This window comes from Astyanax mexicanus, chromosome 20 (assembly GCF_023375975.1).
Source record: "Astyanax mexicanus isolate ESR-SI-001 chromosome 20, AstMex3_surface, whole genome shotgun sequence".
NCBI classification, from domain to species: Eukaryota; Metazoa; Chordata; class Actinopteri; order Characiformes; family Acestrorhamphidae; genus Astyanax; species Astyanax mexicanus.
Window position 1 is genome coordinate 38687338 of NC_064427.1, and position 21472 is coordinate 38708809.

Here is a 21472-nt window from a genome sequence, read left to right on the forward strand (position 1 = left end):
AATGTCATTTAGAGCATTTATTTGAAGAAAATGAGAAATGATGAGATGAGATGAAATAACAGACCTCAAATAATGCAAAAAAAAGAAAAACAAGTTCATATTCATAAAGTTTTAAGAGTTTAGAAATTAATATCTGGTGGATTAACCCTGGTTGGTTTTTAATCACACTTTTTTTTTCCATGCATCTTGGCATCATGTTCTCCTCCACCAGTCTTACACACTGCTTTTGGATAACTTTATGCTGCTTTACTCCTGGTGTAAAGATTCAAGCAGTTCAGTTTGGTGGTTTGATGGTTTGTGATCATCCATCTTCCTCTTGATTATATTCCAGAGGTTTTCAATTTGGTTAAATTTAAAGAAATTCATCATTTTTAAGTGCTCTCTTATTTTTTGTCCAGAGCTGTATGTCGTAAAAGGCATTACCACCCACAGTGGACAGTGGAAAGGGTAACCTGATCATAAATCACAATTCCTAAAGACCTCTAATCACTGTTTTATTTCTTTCCTCCACAGGATGACGATAAGCCCATGATTGAAGTGATGGACCGGCTCAGCCCCGCAGTCCTGGACAGCTTTGTTCATGTGGCTGTGTCCGACTCTGTGAGCACTTGCGTTTTGCTTTGTTGACTGTGTTTTTACCAGTGGTGTGCAGTGAGACCCTTCTAACCATTCAGAGAAGGGGTGACAATAAATGCATGTAAATAAGTACATAATTTTTAATCAGGAAATATATTTATAATTATTGTAAGTGTAGGAATTTATTTTATAAATTAACTAAAATAAAAAACAGCAACTAATTTAAAGCATTAGTCTGTGTTTTTCAGTTTCTACAGGACTCTTATCTGACTGACAGCGGTTTTAACCAATCAAAGCTTTTTAAAATGGCTCCTCCCCCTTGTGTCTGCTCGTGGACCCTTCTCCTGATTTTGAGAAGGGTGTAGTAATGAGTCTGTTAGCAAAGTCGAAGGACAATCTAACCAATCAGATCAATGATTTTCACTACGGGGCGGGGCCATGACTGTCATAAACGGAGCGCATGCGTGACTAATTCGATAGTTAGCTAACTATCATGGAATTGAGACTGTAAATGAGACAGATATTGTGTTACATCATATTAAAAGGCCTTTAATTAAAGGCTCTCCTTCAATGTAAAACTAATTCACAATAATAGGCCGCCTGACTGGTGAGTTTTTGTGTGTACTTAATGTTTTGGCTGCTCTGGTGTACTGTGGACATCCAAATGAGTGATCTTTGTTGAATGGTTGTACTTGTAGGCAAATTAAGCACTTTGCCTACACTTTTGTAGTTTGTAGCTGGGACATTCCAGGATTTTGGTGCATTTCAGAGATGGTCACTTCTGAAAATGTGATCTTCAATTTGATCATTTTTAGTCATATATTTATTAAATACAGGTAAAAGACTATCAAAAAGTTTGATTCGTCAAGCTCAGGCATCAAAGCAGTTTTTAAAATTAGATTATGCAATATATTTGGTAACTTACAGTAACAGGGTTGCGAGTAACAGGGTTGTAAATCTAGGCTAAGTTGTGGTTTACCCCAGGAACAGATGCTAACTGTAAAATTTAGCTATGTATACAAGATCAAGCACAAACATGGTTATATAAGTATATAAAGTAAATTTTGACTCTACTCATTATTAGTCTTACAGTATGAGTAACAGGGTTGAGTTCACTGAGTGACACACACAACTTGGACAAACATATTTGGAAAAAAACTTGAAAATTGTTAGAGCACTAACTCTTGGTCTTGCCATGTGGGCAGAAAATGTCCTTGTGATGTCACTTCCTTTGTGCCAGTAGACAAATATTTTTAACTCTTTCTCTGCAGGTAAAATTCCTTATGGTAACAGGGTTGAGCGCATGTTGTGGGACACAACTTAACAGCATAAAAACTGTAACATGCAAAACAATGTAGACCAAAGAAGTTGTTTTCATGAGTAAAGGAGATGCAGATCAACAATATACAAGAGGAAGTCATTTATTTAGAGATTATTTTAATTGTTAAATTTGACAAAGGAGTGGGACACCCAATGAGTGGGACAAGAGAAAACAGCCATTTTTTGAGGTGCTCCAAAGGTATTGGTCTTTTGAATAATATCTAAGCAGCTTATTTTTCCACCATATTTTACAGTTTGTCTTATAACAAGTACATTGTTCACAAAAAATAGTCATTTAGATATTTTGGATATGTACATTTGAAATTTAAGTGGTGGGACAGGAAATGTACCAAAATCCTGGAATGTCCCAACTGTATTTGTGGGCTGTTAATATGTATTATATGTATTAAGTTAATATAACTTAATAAGTCAAGACAGAGAATATGTAGTTATTGTAATATTTATGTATGTGTATCGGTTGGCTGGCGGTGGGGTGAGGGGGGGTATAGGGGGGTGGTTGCAGAAGGGGTACCCACTGTATTCACTGCACGCCACTGGTGTTTACACTAGTTCAGTTTAGTTCAGTTGAAGAATCTAAATATTTTGTCTCGAGGAAAGGAACAGTTCTGTACTGTGATAAATGGCTATTCTTCTGTTCTTCCATTCATGGCTCTTTTTCTGTGTGTCTGCAGGCCACTCTGCCTCTGAGTCACCAAGTGGACCTGCAGTGGCTGGTGGAGTGGAACGCTCGTCTAGTCAACAGCCACTACGACGTTAAGAGCCCCTCTCATGTGTGGATCTTTGCCCAGTCTGTGAAGGACCCCTGGGTGCTGTGCCTTTACAGCTTCCTCCGACAAGAGCACTTGCCTAAACACTGCATGATGGCTCTGAGCTACGCCTGGCCTTACGCATTCACACGCCTGCAGCTACTCATGCCCTTAGTGGACCCCAAGTGAGTTAGTTTCAGTGTCATATAGGCTATATAAAGGAGCGCAAAAGAAATTATGGAGTAACTTAAAAGCTAAATCATCTGTGAAGCATTTTAGTTGGGCTCTTATCTGGCTGGGGTGCTGTGAACTCTGATCAACTGTTTTTGTGCAACAGAGGTAACGCTCGCCTTCCTTTCCTGGGTCATTCCTAATGAGAGCCAGTTTTATCATAATGATTTTGATGGTCTTTGCGACTGTACTTAAAGATAATTTCATTTTTTTTCTAATTGACTGACCTTTATTTCTTAAAATCATTTTTTTCCCATTATTTAGTTGAGTAGTTGTTGCTTCTCATAATCTGGATTCGAACATTACTCAAATATTCACTATTCACTGTATACCTGTAACTCTACCTCTTCACTACTTTACTTTAACTGATGCTCTCAAACACATTAAACACAAGAGAACAAGACATCATTATTTTTTTCTTCAAAGCGTGGATAAAAGAGAGATTAAATATTATAAAACACTTATTTTAACATATTTTCATTGTAATATAATAGTAATACGTGTATTAGAAGATTGATATGTTCTGACCTCTAACCCAACCTGTGTCCACCTGCAGCAGTCCGGTGTATGCCAAAAAGACGAGCACTCCGGGTCCGGCTGATGGCTATGTGACGCTGTGGCGAAACTACCTGATTCTCTGTCTGGGTGTTGCCAAGCCAAGCATTATGAGCCCGGGCCACCTTAGGGCCTCCACCCCTGAGATCATGGCTACCACACCTGATGGCAGCATCACCTACGACAACAAGGTACACTTCCTAGATACTATAGCCAGTATTTTAATAATTGTTTGATATTATAATTTAGAGGTGTGATGAGACACTTATCTCAGAAGACGAGATGAGATACGATACTGGGTTTATGAGAACTTTTAAATATTTTAAAGAAAACGTAAAATAAATTACTTGTGAATGATTTTTTTTATTTGACAAAATTTGACTCAACAGCCTTCTCTCACAAATTGAGTCTATAAAAAGAGAAACAATATAAATAAAAAATAAAAAGAAAACTTTTCTAGGTGCTATAAAGTGCAAACAATATGTGCAAACCATAACCAGTCATATTAAGACTATGCTTGAAGTGAAACAGAGACAGAACATGTTTTTAAATACAGTACAGAGCTAAGGGATTAGTACAGCTGTCTATGAAACAGTCAGGTGTAGGATTTACTTACAGTATTTATATATGGTTTGTGTCTTGTTGGTCACTCTGTTACCGTTTATTGTTTCCACTGGAGCCAAAATGCAGCCAGACATACAACTTAAAAGTAGCAGAAGCATCTTCTGTACAAATACCTGAATTTTCCTCTTCTGCTGAGAGCTGCTCTCACAGCTCAGCCGCCGCACTTGCCGCCATTGCTTCTGGGTTGCCAGATCCCTCTCCCTACTAAACAGGTTCAAGCTCGATGAGAAACATCATCAGTCCGGACAGACGGGCTATCATTAACTCAGATAAAGAGTTATAGAGATGGAATTAGTTCTGTTTGGATTTGGATTGGGTAAAGATAATGTGAATAGATTATCAGAGTGTGGCTAGCGACTCCAGCAGATCTGACTGTACACACTAAAAAACAGAGGTACGATATGAGTTCTTTTTTGTACTTAAAGCCTCAATGGTATAATATTGGTCTTTACAGGGTCAGATTTGTTCCCTCTGAAGTACAAAGTCATTTCTAACAGCAATAAGTACAAATTTGTACCATTTAACCTGCAGCCAAAAGTACATTCAGTATTCTGTACCACTGTACTAATAAACTATATATATTTTAATTGCACATTTTTTATTTGAAAGCCAGACAAGTTTGGATCATCAAGTTTTTGAGCCATATTCAGTTGATGATAATGTTTATAATCTTTATAATCTTTACTGGCACAAAAACCATGGGTACAAAAAAGGACTTTCACTGAAAGGTACCTTTTGTACCTCAATATAAGATACAGCCCCAGTGACAAGCTGTAACAGCCTAACTAAAAAGAAGAGAGCCAGAAGGTAACATAGACACAAAAGCACACTGGCCATCTGCTCTATCTGCTCTACTGTTAAGTGTTGCTCTTGTCAGCATATAAAGAAAAAAAATATATGTTCAATATGTTCAACTGATTCTGATTCAGGACTATTTGTGTGTATTTGTGTGTGAGCAGGTCATTGGAACCCCCTCAGTAGCCTGGCTCCTGAAGCAGCTGGTCCCTCTAATGCGGCTGGAGAGCATCGAGATCACAGAATCTCTGGTGCTGGGCTTTGGCCGGACCAACTCTCTTGTTTTCAGGTACGTGTGTTTGTGCGTGTGTGTGGATGTGCATGTGTTTGTGTGCGTGAGAACGTGCATAAAGGTTATCTTCCTTTAAATCAGTCTTGACACTGGAAGATTGCTCGAGCAGCCTGTGGGATTTCTACGCTAGAATGAGCCATTACTGCTCAACCACTTAAGAAAATCATATCTTTCAGAAATGTAGCGTGAAGGCACTGCTTGTACAGCATGTGTTCAGATGTTGTGTTTTGGCGTGGTCATTGTGCACATAGCGCAGATAGCTGTCATACCGCTGTCAGCACGCTAGCTTGGGTCAGTCGTTTGAGTGGAATATAATCAAACCTGACACTAAATGATTTTTTTTCAGTGCACAAAATATTCCACAGATGCTGAAGTGTTTAATTGGATGAGTGCTGAAGAAAAATTTAGGTATGAATTCAAAAGTCACCTATCACAACAGGTTAACGCACACATGCGTTTCATGTCGAAACGTTTAACAGTTAGGAATTCAAAGCATGCAAGGCGTGTAAAGACGTTAACGTCTCTTAAAAGTGAAGGAAATTTATCATTTTGACTTTTGGACGAATTGCACAGTTTCTAAATCAGTTTCTCTGATTTTGCTATTTATAGGTTTATGTTTGAGTAAAATGAACATTTTTGATTTATTCTATAAACTACAGACAACATTTCTCCCAAATTACAAATAAAAATATTCTCATTTAGAGCATTTGTTTGCAATTTGCAATTTATTTGAAATAACAAAAAAAGATGCAGAGCTTCATATTCATAAAGTTTTAAGAGTTCAGAAATCAATATTTGGTGGAATAACCCTGGTTTTTAATCAGTGTTTTTTCCATGCATCTTGGCATCATGTTCTCCTCCACCAGTCTTACACACTGCTTTTGGAAAAAATTCAAGCAGTTCAGTTTGGTGGTTTGATGGCTTGTGATCATCCTTGAGGTTTTCAATTTGGTAAAATTAACAAAAAACACATAATTTATAAGTTTATAAGTGGTCTCTTATTTTTTTCCAGAACTGTATTGAAGCTATGCTTATAGTGTGTGTGTGTGTGTGTGTGTGTGTGTGTGTGTTTAGGGAGCTGGTGGAGGAGCTTCATCCACTCATGAAAGAAGCTTTAGAACGAAGACCTGAGGTGAGTGAACACATGGCTTTGGCTCTTATCATGTCATGCAGTAGCGTGCAAAAGTATTCATACCCCTTGAACTTTTTCACATTTTGTCACCTTACAACCACAAACGTATACGTATTTTATTGACATTCTAAGTGATAGACCAACTCAAAGTAGCATGCAATTCTAAAGTGGCACGAAACTGACACATGATTTAAAAAATTTGTATCAAATAAAAATCTAAAAAAAAAGTATCTAAATCATTCCACTGTAGCTCTGGCTGCGTTTTTAGGGTCATTGTCTTGCTGGAAGGTGAATCTCCTTCCCAGTCTCAAGTCTTTTGCAGCCTCCAACAGGTTTTTATCTAGGATTGCCCTGTATTTTTTAACTCCATCCATCTTCCCATCAACTCACTCATCCCCACAGCATGATGCTGCCATCACCATGTTTCACAGTGGGGATGTGTGTTCAGGATAATGAGCAGTGTCATCTTTCCACCACACATAGTGCTTTGTATTTAAGCTTAGGTCTCATCTGACCACAGCACCTTTTCTACATGTTTGCTGTGTCCCCTACCATGGCTTGTGGCCAATTGTAATTTTTGTAATTTACAATTTAGCTCTACTTCACAGTGATGTGCTACTTTGTGTTGGTCTTTTCCTTCAAATCTCAATAAAATACATTTAATTTTGTGGTTGTAAGGTGACAAAATGTGACAAAAGCTCAAGGGGTATTAATACATGTGCAAGCCACTGTAAGTCTCATCATTTAAACAATTTTTTGAAGTAATTTAATGTCTATTTGTATATAATAAGTGAATGAAATGGCCTTTCTTTACAGAATAAGAAACGCAGGGAGAGAAGGGATCTGCTCAGACTGCAGTTGCTGCGTATCTTTGAGCTTCTGGCTGACTCAGGGGTCATCAGTGACAGGTGGGTCACACATGCTGGAGCCCTGCAGCTGTCACACTGTTCACACTGTGCAGTCTACATTCACTTATTTCAACCAGTCTCTCTATAATCATCTGGTTAAGAATTCAATAAAATGACAATATGAACTACTGTTTTGCGTTGTATTGGATTGTATCTTACGCTGTCGATCAGAAGCACTTAAAATTACTTAAAATGTCCTTAAAACCTTTACATTTTTCAAAAAATCGTCAGTGCATCTTATAATCCTGTGTGCCTTATGTATAAATTTTCAGTTTCAGTTTAGTTCTCCAGCACCAAGACTCGCAACTTGAGCAGTATTAGCATTAGCTAAGCAATAGCTCTTCCGCCGTTTAAAGGTGAGTATTAGCGGCCTATTAGCACTAGCACTGCTGGAGCAGCATTAGCATTACCCGCTAACTGCGTTAGCTCTTTCAATGTTCATAGGTGAGTATATCAGGCTGTAGCCTGCACGTTTACAGCTAGCTAATATTGTCCTGGCTTACTGGAGCATTCGGGGTTCCTCAGTGTGGTGCTGTCAGGCGGTGGTTAGCGTCTTAGTGGAACTTTGGAAATCTAAGCTTACTGTAAAATTAACGGAAGCACTATACTTATCAAAATAAGCTGTTTTCAGGGGAGAAATCTGTGTATCTTAACATCCAGCCCTCGATTACTTAAGAATTACAGTTTTGTGTGCCACCCAGCAGCGAGAACTGCTGAATTAGAAGGAAGACATGGCCACACCTCTGTTCCTTACTAGTGTCACATAATGCGCCTTAATTCAGTGTGCCTTTTGAATGAAAATAGACCACAAAATAGGAGTTTATTGATCATATATAATCCGCTTTACAGGGCAAAAAACTGTTGCCCAGGCAAACAAGCCTGCTTTTCTCATTTTACCATTTTAGCAAAGATTTTCCTTCTGCCACTCCACCTGTAAACAAACCTACAGTTACAAAACCTCTCTTAACAGCTAAAACTGAAACTCGGTTCTGTGTTAAGCTGAGCTGAAAGATGCTGTATTTAGACAAGCTGTTGAATCTTTTAGACCTCTTCCTCTACCAGACCATTTTTCACAGTTTTCTCCAGTTTACTCCAGCTTCTTCACCACACCCAGGCTTTATTTGTAATTTCTTTTAAGGAAAGACAGTGTAGTCTAAATACAGTACAGCAGTAAAGAGTGCAGTCTGTTCCAAACATAGACTGAATATAATAGTGGACAGTACGTCCATGTCGAGTCTGTAAATACACCTATTATCATAGAGTGTTTCTAAATATCTGGACGTTGATAATATCGATAAGAACGGCTGGTATTAGGTGTCTGTAAGTTTCCCCACAAGTCAGTTTCCTGTCAGTTTACCGCATATCTTTGTATAATTTGAAGAAAAAGATGTCAATGGTGGAATATGGACTTATAGAACTATAAATTACAGAGTTTTGATTGAATAAAATTTTTTAATCTTACACCTGTGATTGACTACATCTATTGCTTCCATGCGTTGAAGAAAAGTGCCAGTGGACATGTACCACTAATGTTGTACTTAATATCTATACCAAAATATTGGCTGTAAATCTGATTCCCGCATACACAACTGAAGTTATGAAGTTATATATATATATATATAGCGCAATTCTAGAAACTCACAACCACATCCACACACGACCTACTCTCAACCGGAAAAAATTGTCCACCTGGAGAACTGCATCGGACACAGAGGACATAGTCACACACACATTGACCCACATACACATTTACATATGTACAATTTTTAGAGTGTCTAGGCCATGTAGAATATCCAATTTACTTGATCTCCATGCTTTTGGACTGTGTGAGAAAACCCACGCAGACACAGGGAGAACATGAGGGAGAAAATCCATCCAGATATGGACTTGAACCCAAGACCTCGGTGCTGAGAGACAAACTTGCTAACCACTGAGCCTCCCTGTCATAAATTAAGTTTTTTATTTTCATTTTCCTAATGTCTCTCTCTTTCTCTCTGCCCACAGCACAAATGGAGCATTAGAGAGAGACTCTCTGGCTCTGGGAGCTCTCTTCCTGGAGTATGTGGATCTGACACGCATGCTTCTAGAGGCTGAGAACGATAAAGAACTTGAGATTCTGAAAGACATCCGAGCTCATTTCAGCGGCATGGTGGCCAACCTCATCCAGTGTGTCCCAGGTAGTTAATAATCACACTCTCCTGATTTGCTCTGCTTCTAAACACACTTTCTCACTGACTGCACATGATAAATATACACTATGTTGTCAAAAGTATGTGCGTGTATAGTATACATATACACATAAAATTATAATGTATATTATTATGATATTATTACGCATAAGATGTTAAGGAAATATAAAAACACGTCTTCTCTCTCTGCTTAGTGCACCACCGGAGATTCCTGTTCCCTCAGCAGAGTCTGCGGCATCACCTCTTCATCCTGTTCAGCCAGTGGGCGGGCCCGTTCAGCGTCATGTTCACGCCTCTGGACCGTTACAGTGACCGCAACCACCAGATCACCCGCTACCAGTACTGTGCTTTAAAGGTACTGCAATATAAAATCGGTGCTGACTTTATTTCATGTTAGTTCATTTATTGAGTGATTTCTAGGTATCTCAGATTTAGTTTTAGTTTTATATCAATTGCTTAACAAATTGCACATTTTGGCATTTTCTCAGTCAGCTTTAAGAGGTAGAGTCACCTGCAGAGGTGGAAAATAATTAATTACATTTACTTACATTACTGTAATTGAGTCGATTTTATAAGTAATTTGTCATTTTTAAAGTAGTTTTCAAATTAGGTAATTTTACTTTTACTCAAGTTCATTTTGACACAAGTAATTTACTTCACTACACTAGAAAACTCACCGTTACTGAGTGAAAAAATGAAATGTTGGGGAAAAAAAAAAACAAATTGTTTAAATAAAAAGAAAAAGAGTTTTGTTCTCCATGGCAGCGCAGCTGAACTTTTCCCAGCAGTGTTTATAACAGTTAGCAAGAGAGAGACGCTGTGTGAATAAGCTGCGCTCGGGGGGAACTGGTGTTCTGTCGAGTTATGCTACCTATCGATATGTGCTCCTTTACAGCACTGCGCATGCGCTGACCAGCATTTCTTTGTATGATTTCATGTTTATAATGAAAATTAAAATAATTTAATGGTCCCATGTTTTTTCTGATGCTTTATTTGATTGTTGCTTGTAAACAGGCTGCATTTCAACATGATGTGTCTAAAAGAGAGTATTTTTTTGTGTCTGTATCCTCCAGGCTATGTCAGCAGTATTGTGTTGTGGGCCTGTCTTTGATAATGTGGGTCTGTCCACTGATGGCTATCTCTACAAATGGCTGGACAATATCCTTGGCTGCCACGATCTGCGGGTAGGACTTTTCTCATTGTAGTAAATGTTCTAACATACTGAAACACTTATACTGCCATTCCAGCAGCACTAGAACTGCTTTGTGTTTGTATCTTCTTGGCCATTTTATCACCCATTTGTACGCTTGCTGCGTAACTGATTGCATCGTTACCTGCTGCAGGTGCATCGACTGGGCTGTGAAGTGGTTATCTTGCTGCTGGAGCTGAACCCTGATCAGTTGAACCTGTTTAATTGGGCGGTGGATCGCTGCTTCACTGGATCCTACCAGCTGGCCTCAGGCTGCTTTAAAGCCATTGCTACAGTGTGTGGGAGCAGGTAAGATCAGCCTAGTGTGAGTTAGAGTTTAGGTCAGGACCAAAAATCCAGCCTGACCCTACCTGAAGCTGTGCACACTCTGTTCCAGCCTGACCCGGCCCACCTTATTCACTGTCATTTTGAGCCCGAGCCAGATTTAAACTGTAGACTGTAGTTCAAACTGTTTTTAACTACGGTTCTGAGTAGTTTGAGTGAGAGAAATCTGTTTAGAATTATGTTAATAAACAGTGTAGCTTTGAAAAGGCATAGGCCTATTACTTAGAAATGGAACTAAAAATGATTAAAACATGAACAATGATGCACATGCTAACTTTAGAGGTGAGCTATCTAATGTACTAATATTAGCGAAGTTTGCTAACATACTAAATATACAGACGACCTTGCTAACATACTAACTTTAGCGACAAGCTAGCTAACATACTAGTTTTAGCGAAAAGTTAGCTAACATACTAAATTTAACGACGACCTTGCTAACATACTAACTTTAGCAGCGAGCTAGCTAACATACTAATTTTAGCGACAAGTTAGCTAACATACTTAATTTAGCAACGACCTTCCTAACATACCAACTTTAGCAGCGAGCTAGATAACATACTATTTTTAGCGACAAGCTAGCTAACATACTAAATTTAGCGACAAGTTAGCTAACATACTAAATTTAGCGAGGACTTCCTAACATACTAACTTCAGCAGCGAGCTAGATAACATACTATTTTTAGCAACAAGTTTGCTAACATACTAAATTTAGCGACGACCTTGCTAACATACTAACTTTAGCGACGACCTTGCTAACATACTAACTTTAGCAGTGAGCTAGCTAACATACCAACTATAGCAGCAAGGTAGCTAACATACTAATATTAGCGACAAGTTTTCTATCATACTGAATTTAACGATGACCTTGCTAACATACTAACTTTAGCAGCGAGCTAGATAACATACTATTTTTAGCGACGAGCTAGCTAACATACTAATATTAGCGACAAGTTAGTATACATACAAAATTTAGTGACGACCTTGCTAACATACTTCCTTTCACAGCAAGCTAGCTAACATACCAACTATAGCAGCGAGCTAGCTAACATACTAACTTTAGCAGTGAGCTAGCTAACATTCACTGGGAGAGAACTAAGGTTAACAGAGAGTTAGCTAAAATGATTTATTGAGGTCTTAAAAAGGTCTTAAAAGCATTAAATTTGACTTTTAAATGGTGCAAGAACCCTGTATTTATAGAAAATATGTTATTATAGAAACTCATACTAGATTATTTCTCTATATATATATAAATATATATATATTTCTATATATATTTCTCTTTCTTTCAGAAACTATCCCTGTGACCTTGTGACCCTGCTGAACCTGGTGCTCTTTAAATCATCTGACACCAGCAGAGAGATCTATGAGATCTCCATGCAGCTCATGCAGGTAAGAAACTTATTTTAATCTTTAAATACTGCATATTAATTATGTCTGTATGTGTGTTCACATTTCTTGTTTTCTGTCATTATTAAAGGTTCTGGAGGCAAAGCTATCAGTGTACTCTAAGAGAATTGTGGGCCAGAAGTCAGGAAATATCCTATATGGCACCCATCGCCCTCTGCCTCCTCTCTACAGTGTCTCTCTCTCACAGCTCTCCAACCAGCTCGCCTGCATGTATCCAGAGCTCACCTTGCCCCTCTTCTCAGGTACAGTTTCTGTTTAGTTGTGATTATATGTCCCTGTATGTATGGAACTAGCACAGAATGTGTTTACTCATCCTTACACTGTTCCACATGTTATACATGTTATACACAGAGGTCAGCCAGAGGTTTCCCACCACTCATCCCAACGGCAGGCAGATCATGCTGACCTACCTGCTGCCGTGGCTGAACAACATCGAGCTGGCAGATACAGGACTCTTGCCCCCAGCCTCCAGCCCCTGCACCCCAGAGGAGGAAACCCGAGAGTCCTCAGACAGCATAGGCCTTACTCACCGGCTCAAGGGCAATGGCTGGGGCTCCCTGCAGGCCACCTCTCTGGTTCTTAACAATCTGATGTACATGACTGCTAAGGTACAGTTCAGTTCATTGTCTTTCTTTTTCAGCCAACAGTCAGTATTGGTTTCAGTCTGATACAGGCCAGAATACCCAAAATTTAAAATACTTAAAACTTAAAATATCCAGTTTTCTAGTATTGTACACCCTGCACAAGGCTCTTCGCTATCTTGCAAACAGTCTATGTTCACGCTATCACATGCACCGTTTTAACATCCAATTTTTACATCAACAATAAAAAGAATACAGAGAAACTAACATTGCTGTTCCTGTAAATCACCTTCTCGTGCACCATCACAGCATGAACAAGCAGCTCAGGTTCCTCTCCTGAAAAGCGCAGAAGTGCTGCGCTGTTAAAATGCCAATCCACCAAAGTCAGAGCACACCTGGCTCTTAAAGAGAATGGCTAGTGATACACTGATTGGTTTATTTCACATTACTCCCAAAACATGCGCACGATTGATTAGGAGAATTAGTACATACCTTTTGTGCACTTTAAGTCGTGCAATGCATACTTTTTCCGTCGTTATGATAGCAAAGGCACACTGACACGCTAAATAAAGTTACGATGTGCATGTTTGACGGCTCGCATATAGATCACTATAATAGGACTTAGTGTGTCAGTATTCTAGACGTCAAAAAATGTGTTTATATCATGTTTAAGCATGATGTTATTTATATTCAGCAAGGCAAAGTATATATTATATAAAATGTGAAAAGTGTACAGTTCTGGAAAAAAAAAAACAAGAGACCACCTAAAAATGATGAGTTTCTTTGATTTTACTAAATTGAAAACCTCTGGAATATAATCAAGAGGAAGATGGATGATCACAAGCCATCAAACTAAACAGAACTTATCCAAAAGCAGTGTGTAAGACTGGTGGAGGAGAACATGATGCCAGGATGCATGAAAACTGTGATTAAAAACCAGGGTTACTCCACCTACTATTGATTTATGAATATGAACTTGTTTTCTTTGCATTATTTGAGGTCTGAAAGCTCTGCATCTTTTTTGTTATTTCAACCATTTCTCATTTTTTGCAAATAAATGCTCTAAATGACAATAGTTTTTTATAGAATAGAATTTTTATAGAATAAAACAACAATTTATTTTAATGTAAATGAGAGTTTTAAAAAATGAGAAGTTTCAGAGTGATATCAGTCATGAAGAAAAGTACAATTGTTCCACTACTAGTAGTACGATTATTTCATAAGATCTTCTTAACTTGTATTATTAATATTATTTAAAACTGATCTCTGTAATGCAAACAAAATAACTATAAAGAAATGGTTGATTACATATGTTTTATGCTTTTTTCTGTTAATAGGCACTGAACTTACACTGTTTTGGAGTCTGTTTTAAATGTATGGTACATTTCTCCTCAGTATGGGGACGAGCTTCCCGGCCCAGAGATGGAGAATGCGTGGAACGCTCTGGTGACCAACGACAAATGGAGCAACAATCTGCGAATCACACTGCAGTTCCTCATCAGTCTGTGTGGGGTTAGCAGTGACACCACACTACTGCCTTATGTAAGTACACCCACTCATGCATGCACACACTTACAGCCTTACCGTCTTTAGGGAGGGGTACTGCTGTAGTTTTTGTTGTACTTAACTGCATATTTCCATATTTTTACTGCTGGGAATTAGCAAAATGGCATTAGAGTACTGGAATTTTCTTTTTTTTTTCTTTCACTTTCAGAAAAGTATTTTTTGCACTATAAGGCACACCTAAAATACTTTAATTTCCCCCAAAATCATCATCATCATCTTATAACCCAATGCACCTTGTATATGGTTGTAAGGAGCAGTAAAGCTACTCTGCTGAAGTACAACATTATACAGTAGTTTTAGTTTTTAGTTTTCCAGCACCGAGACACAAGGCTGGAGCAGTATTAGCATTAGCTGCTAACTCTGCTAAGCGGTAGCTCTTTTTGCAATTGATTGGTAAGTATTATTAGACTGTGGCCTGCTGCTAACCCTGGCCAGAACTACTGGAGCAGCATTAGCGTTATCCATAACCATAAACCATAGCTAGCCTTAGTTTTACTCAAGAGAGAAATCTGTGTAGATTAGCATACAGCACTTGTTTGACTTGAAAGAAAATGTTTTTTTTTTTAAGAATTATTATTTTGTTTACTTAGCTTGCTTAGCTTTACAGGTCTCACCACCCTGCAGCGAGATCTGCTGCATTAGTAAAAAAACATGCCGACACCCCTGTCCCTTACTAGTGTTGCATAATGCGCCTTATAATCAGATGCGCCTTGAGTATTAAAAAATAGATCAGAAAATAGACGTTTATTGATATAATCTAGTGTCATATAAATAAGACTAAACTGTACATTGAGAGACAAAAAACACAAATAATGAACTAAAGCATTTGAATAAATGAATGCAAAATTGTTTTATAGTTATAGTATGGCGCTTGATGCATGTGTCTAATATATTTCTCCAGATTAAGAAGGTGGTGATCTACTTGTGTCGGAACAACACCATTCAAACCATGGAAGAGCTGCTGTTTGAACTGCAGCAGACCGACCCGGTCAACCCTGTAGTGCTGCACTGTGACAACCCACCGTTCTACCGCTTCGCTGCAAGCAGCAAGATCTCAGCTGTGGCCTCAGGTGACACATACACACACATATATACAAACACCCACACACACCATTAGAGCACTTCATTTAACATCCTTTTGAATGTCTTGTATGCTGATCTTTGCTTTGTTTTTGGTTTTATGAAGGCACAACATCCAGCAGCAACACTGTGGTGGCAGGTCAGGAGAACTTCCAGGACACAGAGGAGACAAAAATGGCTCGAGAGAACGAGGAGAGGTGCGTTCTGTCCTGTCAAAAAACACATTGTTAATGACAGAGGACGACAGAGAGAGAGAGAGAGTGGCCAGACTGGTTGGAGCTGACAGAAAGGCACTAATAACTCTAGGCTAACCACTTGTGGTACGATTGTGGTGATCTGACAGGTATTTCAGAATGCACTTGTCGAGTCTGGAGGCAAAAGGGGCTACAATAGCACAAGACCACTTCTATCAGCTAAGAACAGAAAGCTGAGGCTGCAGTGGGTACAGGTTCACCAAAACATGGGCAGAGAATATAGCCATGAAGCCTCTCTTGCACAAATAATTGGTGCAGGTTCTCAATTGTGTCTAGACCATTCTAAGTTCTGTTTTCTGTAGATTCTCTAAGTTATCTGTATAGATTTTGAATAACGAATAGTTTGAAATTATTAAAAATATACATTGACCAAAACAGACAAGATCGACTAATGCGATTCCAGGTCGACCAGAGGAGGATGGGTTCCTCCTACTGAGTCATAATTCCTCCTAAGGTTTCTTCCTCTTTGTTTGAGGGCGTTTTTCTTCACCTCTGTTGCCACCACCCTGCCACTGTTGGCACTATCACTGTGATGCTTCACTGACAAGAGGCTTGGACCTGTATCTCTGTAAAAAAAAAAAAAAGAATTTAATTAAATTAGATTAATAGAAAGAAACTGTAAAATCTTTAATGGCTACCAGACCTCAACACTGAACTCAACTGAAAATGTTGCATGTCACTCAAGACAAAACTAAAGGCATATAGACCAAAAAACAAGCAGCCATGAAGGAAGTGAAGCGTCTTAATTGAGGAAACTCATGTTCGTTCCATGGCTTCCAAACTTGTGGTGTAGAGAGTCAGAAACTATGAAAACGGTGTCACTTTTGTTACAGTTCCCCATGGTTAGAATTAAATCCATTGTTGCACAGAACCACTAGTTCCTCAAGAAATGCTTACATTATAACATGCATACAGATATTTTAGAGCTTAGGTACAGGCAGTTCCTTGTCTATGAATGTGGCCTTAATTATAGGAAGAACAATGGTGTGTGATGAACATATAAAAACACAGTATGTTGTCATTTTTATAGGAATGTGCAGGATACGAAATATTTTGCTTGTATTTTAAAAGTTTGTGAATATGTTTTGTGTATGTACTGAATTTTCTGTGTGTGTGTGTGTCCCTCTAGGTTAAGTAATGCTGCACGAGCCCATAACCGGTTAGAGTCGCGTTACAGCAACAGTTCTGGCGGGTCCTATGATGATGAGAAAAGTGAGTAGATAATTATGGTGCTTCACAAAAATCTTTTCTAATTTATGTTCTTCTTCTTTTTCTACCTGAATTTCCTTAGTCCTGTGTAATTTCCAACATTATAGCTGACACTTATATAGCAACACCGTTTCAACCACCTATGAAATCATACCAAACACCTAAAACACCATATCTACTATGCAAACTACCTGGGATACCATAGCAACCACCTTGCAATCAATTAGCAAGACCACAGTAGCCACCTAGGATATGATAGCAACCACCAACCAACACCAAAGCAACCTAGAAACCACTTAAAAAAACCTACATGTCATGAAAAAGTATTTGCCCCTTTTTTCTTTTTGCATTTTTGTTTTTGGGTTTTCAAAACTGTTAACAAACTTTAATATCAATCAAATATAACCGAAGTAAAAATAAAAAGGAGAAAAAACATTCCATAGCAATCTAGCCCTTTAGGAAATAGTGTCCCCCCTATGAATTAATCACACTTTTTGGAATTTCACTACTAACCACAACCAGACCCGATTACTACCAGACCTGTAGAATCAAGAAATCACTTAAATAGAACCTGACTGACAACATGAAGCAGCTAAAAGATCTCAAAAATCAACACATTATGCCCTTATCTGAAGAAATTAAAAAACAGATAAGAAACCAAAATCATTGAAATCTGTCAGTCTGGAAAATGTTACAAAGTCATTTTCAAGGCCGGGAGTGATTCACTATTATTCAGAAATTATTCAGAAACCTTCCTAGGAGTGACTGGCTGACCAAAATTATTCTAAAGGGCATGGACAACTCATCCAGGAGGTCACTTACTAAATAACCCAGAAAGACATTTAAGGAGCTGCTGTTCTTCTTTGCCTCGGTTAAGATAAGTGTTAATGATTCAATAATAAAGAAGAGACTGGGTGAAAATGATATCCATGGGAGAATTTAAAAAAATAAAAAAAATCAGCAGGACTTTAGGTAAAAATCTCAGCAAATGAGTGAAAGTGAAATCAGTTTTGGCTGCACAACCACTCGGCACTTTCTTCAGGAAATACACTTTTGTAGCTTATTGTTCTCACATCCAGAGAGTCATTGGGGAACAGACTGTTGCATAACCCTGATGTGCTTAGTCAACGTAGCCACTCCTGTCTGATGACTACTGATAAAAATCTTTAAACAACGAACACAACAATAGTCTTTCTAATGTAAAGAGAGAAAGAGGGATGTGACTGAAAACTTGTATTTTTTATTTGCAATGTTTCTAAGCATTTCCTTTTACTGCTTATACTGTAACTGTCTTTATAAGCAGTAGTTTAGTTCACTTGTTTTATAAATGTTTTCTAGAGTAAATTTGCAACTGACCTTCTTCATGTGTTTCTGTGCAGCAAAGGGTGGTTCAGTAATGAACTATCTGAAGCTCATGTGTCCACAAGTGTGTGTGTGTGTGTGTGTGTGTGTGCAGTCTGGGTGTGTGGACTGAGTGCTTAGCCTACATACCTGGCATGACTGCTCTGAGAGAGCGGCATGACACATGACCTGATAGTGAAGACTGATAATAGCATGCTGCTGATGGTGTGACGTACATGCATCAGATGGAAAAATACACTGACCTGTGTCGTATTGGACGTGTCTTTCTATCATCCTGTTCAGAATACGAAAATGAATTAAAAGCCATTTATATCATGTTTTCATTAAAACTAATGTTGTGTCCCATGACTTTTGCCAGGCCCCCTTTGGAAACTAAAGGATATACACATGGGGCCTCCAGCACTGAGTCACTTCAGTCATAATCATTAATATCTACTGCTCTGTGCACTAGAAGTGGGCGATATGGCCCTAAAATAATATCACAATATACTGTATTAGGGTATTTTTGCGATAACAATATTCTTGGCGATTTGTCAAAACAGGTTTTTTTGTTAATTTTAAAAATATTCTCTATTTTTGTACATTTAGCAGAAAACTAAATCCGAATAAAAAATGTAACAAATATAATGTAGATCAATCAGTCAAACCTACAACAAAACCTAAAGTTCGACTTGGGCTCCAAGAGGTCCAGCGGGCTAAGTGCTGGCACTATGATCGGGGGGTCGCTGGTTCGAATCCCGATCATGCAGCTTGCCGTCGGCTACTGAAGCCCTGAGAGATCGCAATTGGCCTCTAACCACATCAACCCTAGGGTGATGTCGATCAGCACAAGGCGTCTGTCTATAAGCTGATGTATCGTAACCGAGTCGCTGCGCTAATGAGTGGGTTGGGTAATTAGCCTTGTATAATTGGGAGAAAATTTAGGGAAAAACAATTTTACAGCAAGATAACGAAAATATTATATATTTAGTTAAATTGTTGTTGCTGTGCCCACAGATGACCCTCTCCCACCATATGCTGGCTGGCTGCTCAATGTGTTGGACACCAACCGGCCCCAGCCTTTGCCCATGCCAGTTAACGGAGGCTGCTGGGCACCTCTGGTGGACTACCTGCCCGAGACTATCACACCTCGAGGGCCTCTCCACAGGTAACTCCTACTGCTTAGTGATCTTATGTTTAATCTGTTGGTAACACTTTATTTTAAGGAACACAAATTAGCCACTTAATACAGTCTTATTATTTGCTAAACAAAGCCTTAATTAGACATTTGTAAATGATAATAAGTTTCACTACTTATTATTAGGTTTTATTCAGTGTTATTAAGTGTTATTGGGGCTTAATTAGGGGTCTGTGATTGGTTGAATATTTATTCAGTTCTTTTTAGTGTCTAAGTAGTGATGAACAGAAGCTCACTTTAGAATATGGCGCACTTCTTGTTCTATAAGTGACTTATTATTAACCCCTTATTAACTCTTATAATAACTCCAGCGCAGCCATAACCTTACTCACAAACTCACCTAGATCAAACTCAAACGGCTGCCAATTATAACAACACTAATAACATGTAGAATTAGCTAATAGTTAATAATGCTTAATAATCTGCTTAACAGGGTGCTAACATACCGCAACTGTTTATTGTGCACTATAAGAACTAATACAGCCATTATTAATCATTTCCACATAACAGACCCCTAATTAAGTGCCAATAACACTTAATAACACAGAATAAAGCCTAATAATAAGTAGTGAATAAATCATTTACAAATGTCTAATTAAGGCTTTATTAAGCAAATAATAAGACATTAATAATAAGCACCTTATTTGTGTTCCTTAAAATGAAGTGCTACCAATCTGTTTAATTTATTATTACTGGAGCAGCAGTACTTAACACTGTTTAGGACTATGTGTATGTCAAAGTCAAAAAGTCAAAGTCAAAGTGGTTTTTATTGTCATTTCAGCTATATACAGAGTACACAGTGAAACGAAACAACGTTCCTCCAAGGACCATGGTGCACATAAACACAGTGTAGACAGAACAATAGTGCAACAGTACAAAAGTGCAGACAGACAATACAACACAATACAGACAAAGAATAATAAATAACAAGACAGTGTGCAAATTATGCAATGTGCAAAAAAGACCAGGTGAGGTAGTAATTACTCTATTACACAGTGTGCAATAGAGTCCAGTGAGGTAGTAGGGTTTTTAGTGCTTTCCATTTTCTGGGGTAAGTGGGGTAAGAGTGTGTGTGCATGTACAGAAAAACCATCAGTTCAGTCTCTGCAGTTGAGGAGTCTGATGGCTTGGGGGTAGAAGCTGTTGCAGAATCTGGTCGTGCTGGACCGGATGCTGCGGTACCTTCTTCCCGAAGGCAGGAGGGAGAACAGTTCGTGTGAGGGATGGGTGGGGTCATTCACAATGCTGGTTGCTTTGCGGATGCTGCGGGTGGTGTAAATGTCCGTGATGGAGGGGAGAGAGACGCCGATGATCCTCTCAGCTGTCCGTCAGAGACGGTGCAGGTCCCAAACCAGGCAGTGATGTCAAATCCAAGGCATTTTTAAGCTCTAATAACAAACTTTTTAACACAGTAGACTTGTAAAATCATGTCTCTTCAATAGGCCTGAGTGTTTTACTGCTGGAAGTATCTGTGATAGTATGTTTGTGTAGCAGTGAGGTTGTTGAGGTTGTTGTTGTGTTGCTAAGACACCGGTTTTGCTTTATGAGAGAAGTGCAGTGTTAAAAGCACCAGTTTTGTATGGCACCAAAGTGTGCGTGTGTGCGTTTGTGTTTATGAACACTGTCAGACTAATCAGATCTGGACAGCTTCATGATGACACCTGGGAAAGGGAAGAAATGTCACACCTATTGCCAAGATGCCTTTCTCATGAACACTCTGACGGAATGAACTAACACGAAGCACAGCTGCCCAGATACGCCGTCTGTGCGCTTCAGAGTTTTTAACACTATTTAAAGGTGCCACAGAATGCATTTATTGTGTATTTTCAACAGTTTTACAGTTTAATATCTACATATTTTGGGTGAAAAATGGTCCTAATGAAACAAGCTCTATTCACTTTTATGGTGGCCTG

The 21472-nt window shown here is 38.6% G+C and overlaps 1 protein-coding gene across 7 annotated transcripts in view; it reads left to right on the forward strand.

Moving 5' to 3' along the window:
• fryb (furry homolog b (Drosophila)) overlaps window positions 1–21472 on the forward strand; it is a 163511-nt gene that overhangs the window by 86816 nt on the left and 55223 nt on the right. For all 7 annotated transcript variants that reach the window (XM_049468900.1, XM_022681467.2, XM_049468897.1 and 4 more), the window contains exons 20-37: window positions 514–600; window positions 2589–2848; window positions 3451–3640; window positions 5033–5157; window positions 6235–6292; window positions 7109–7200; window positions 9205–9377; window positions 9584–9744; window positions 10463–10573; window positions 10733–10887; window positions 12213–12312; window positions 12401–12572; window positions 12682–12938; window positions 14307–14453; window positions 15379–15547; window positions 15664–15754; window positions 16941–17023; window positions 19379–19529. In XM_049468900.1, coding sequence (XP_049324857.1) covers window positions 514–600; window positions 2589–2848; window positions 3451–3640; window positions 5033–5157; window positions 6235–6292; window positions 7109–7200; window positions 9205–9377; window positions 9584–9744; window positions 10463–10573; window positions 10733–10887; window positions 12213–12312; window positions 12401–12572; window positions 12682–12938; window positions 14307–14453; window positions 15379–15547; window positions 15664–15754; window positions 16941–17023; window positions 19379–19529 — 2582 coding nt within the window. The remainder of the gene's footprint in view (window positions 1–513; window positions 601–2588; window positions 2849–3450; window positions 3641–5032; window positions 5158–6234; window positions 6293–7108; window positions 7201–9204; window positions 9378–9583; window positions 9745–10462; window positions 10574–10732; window positions 10888–12212; window positions 12313–12400; window positions 12573–12681; window positions 12939–14306; window positions 14454–15378; window positions 15548–15663; window positions 15755–16940; window positions 17024–19378; window positions 19530–21472) is intronic.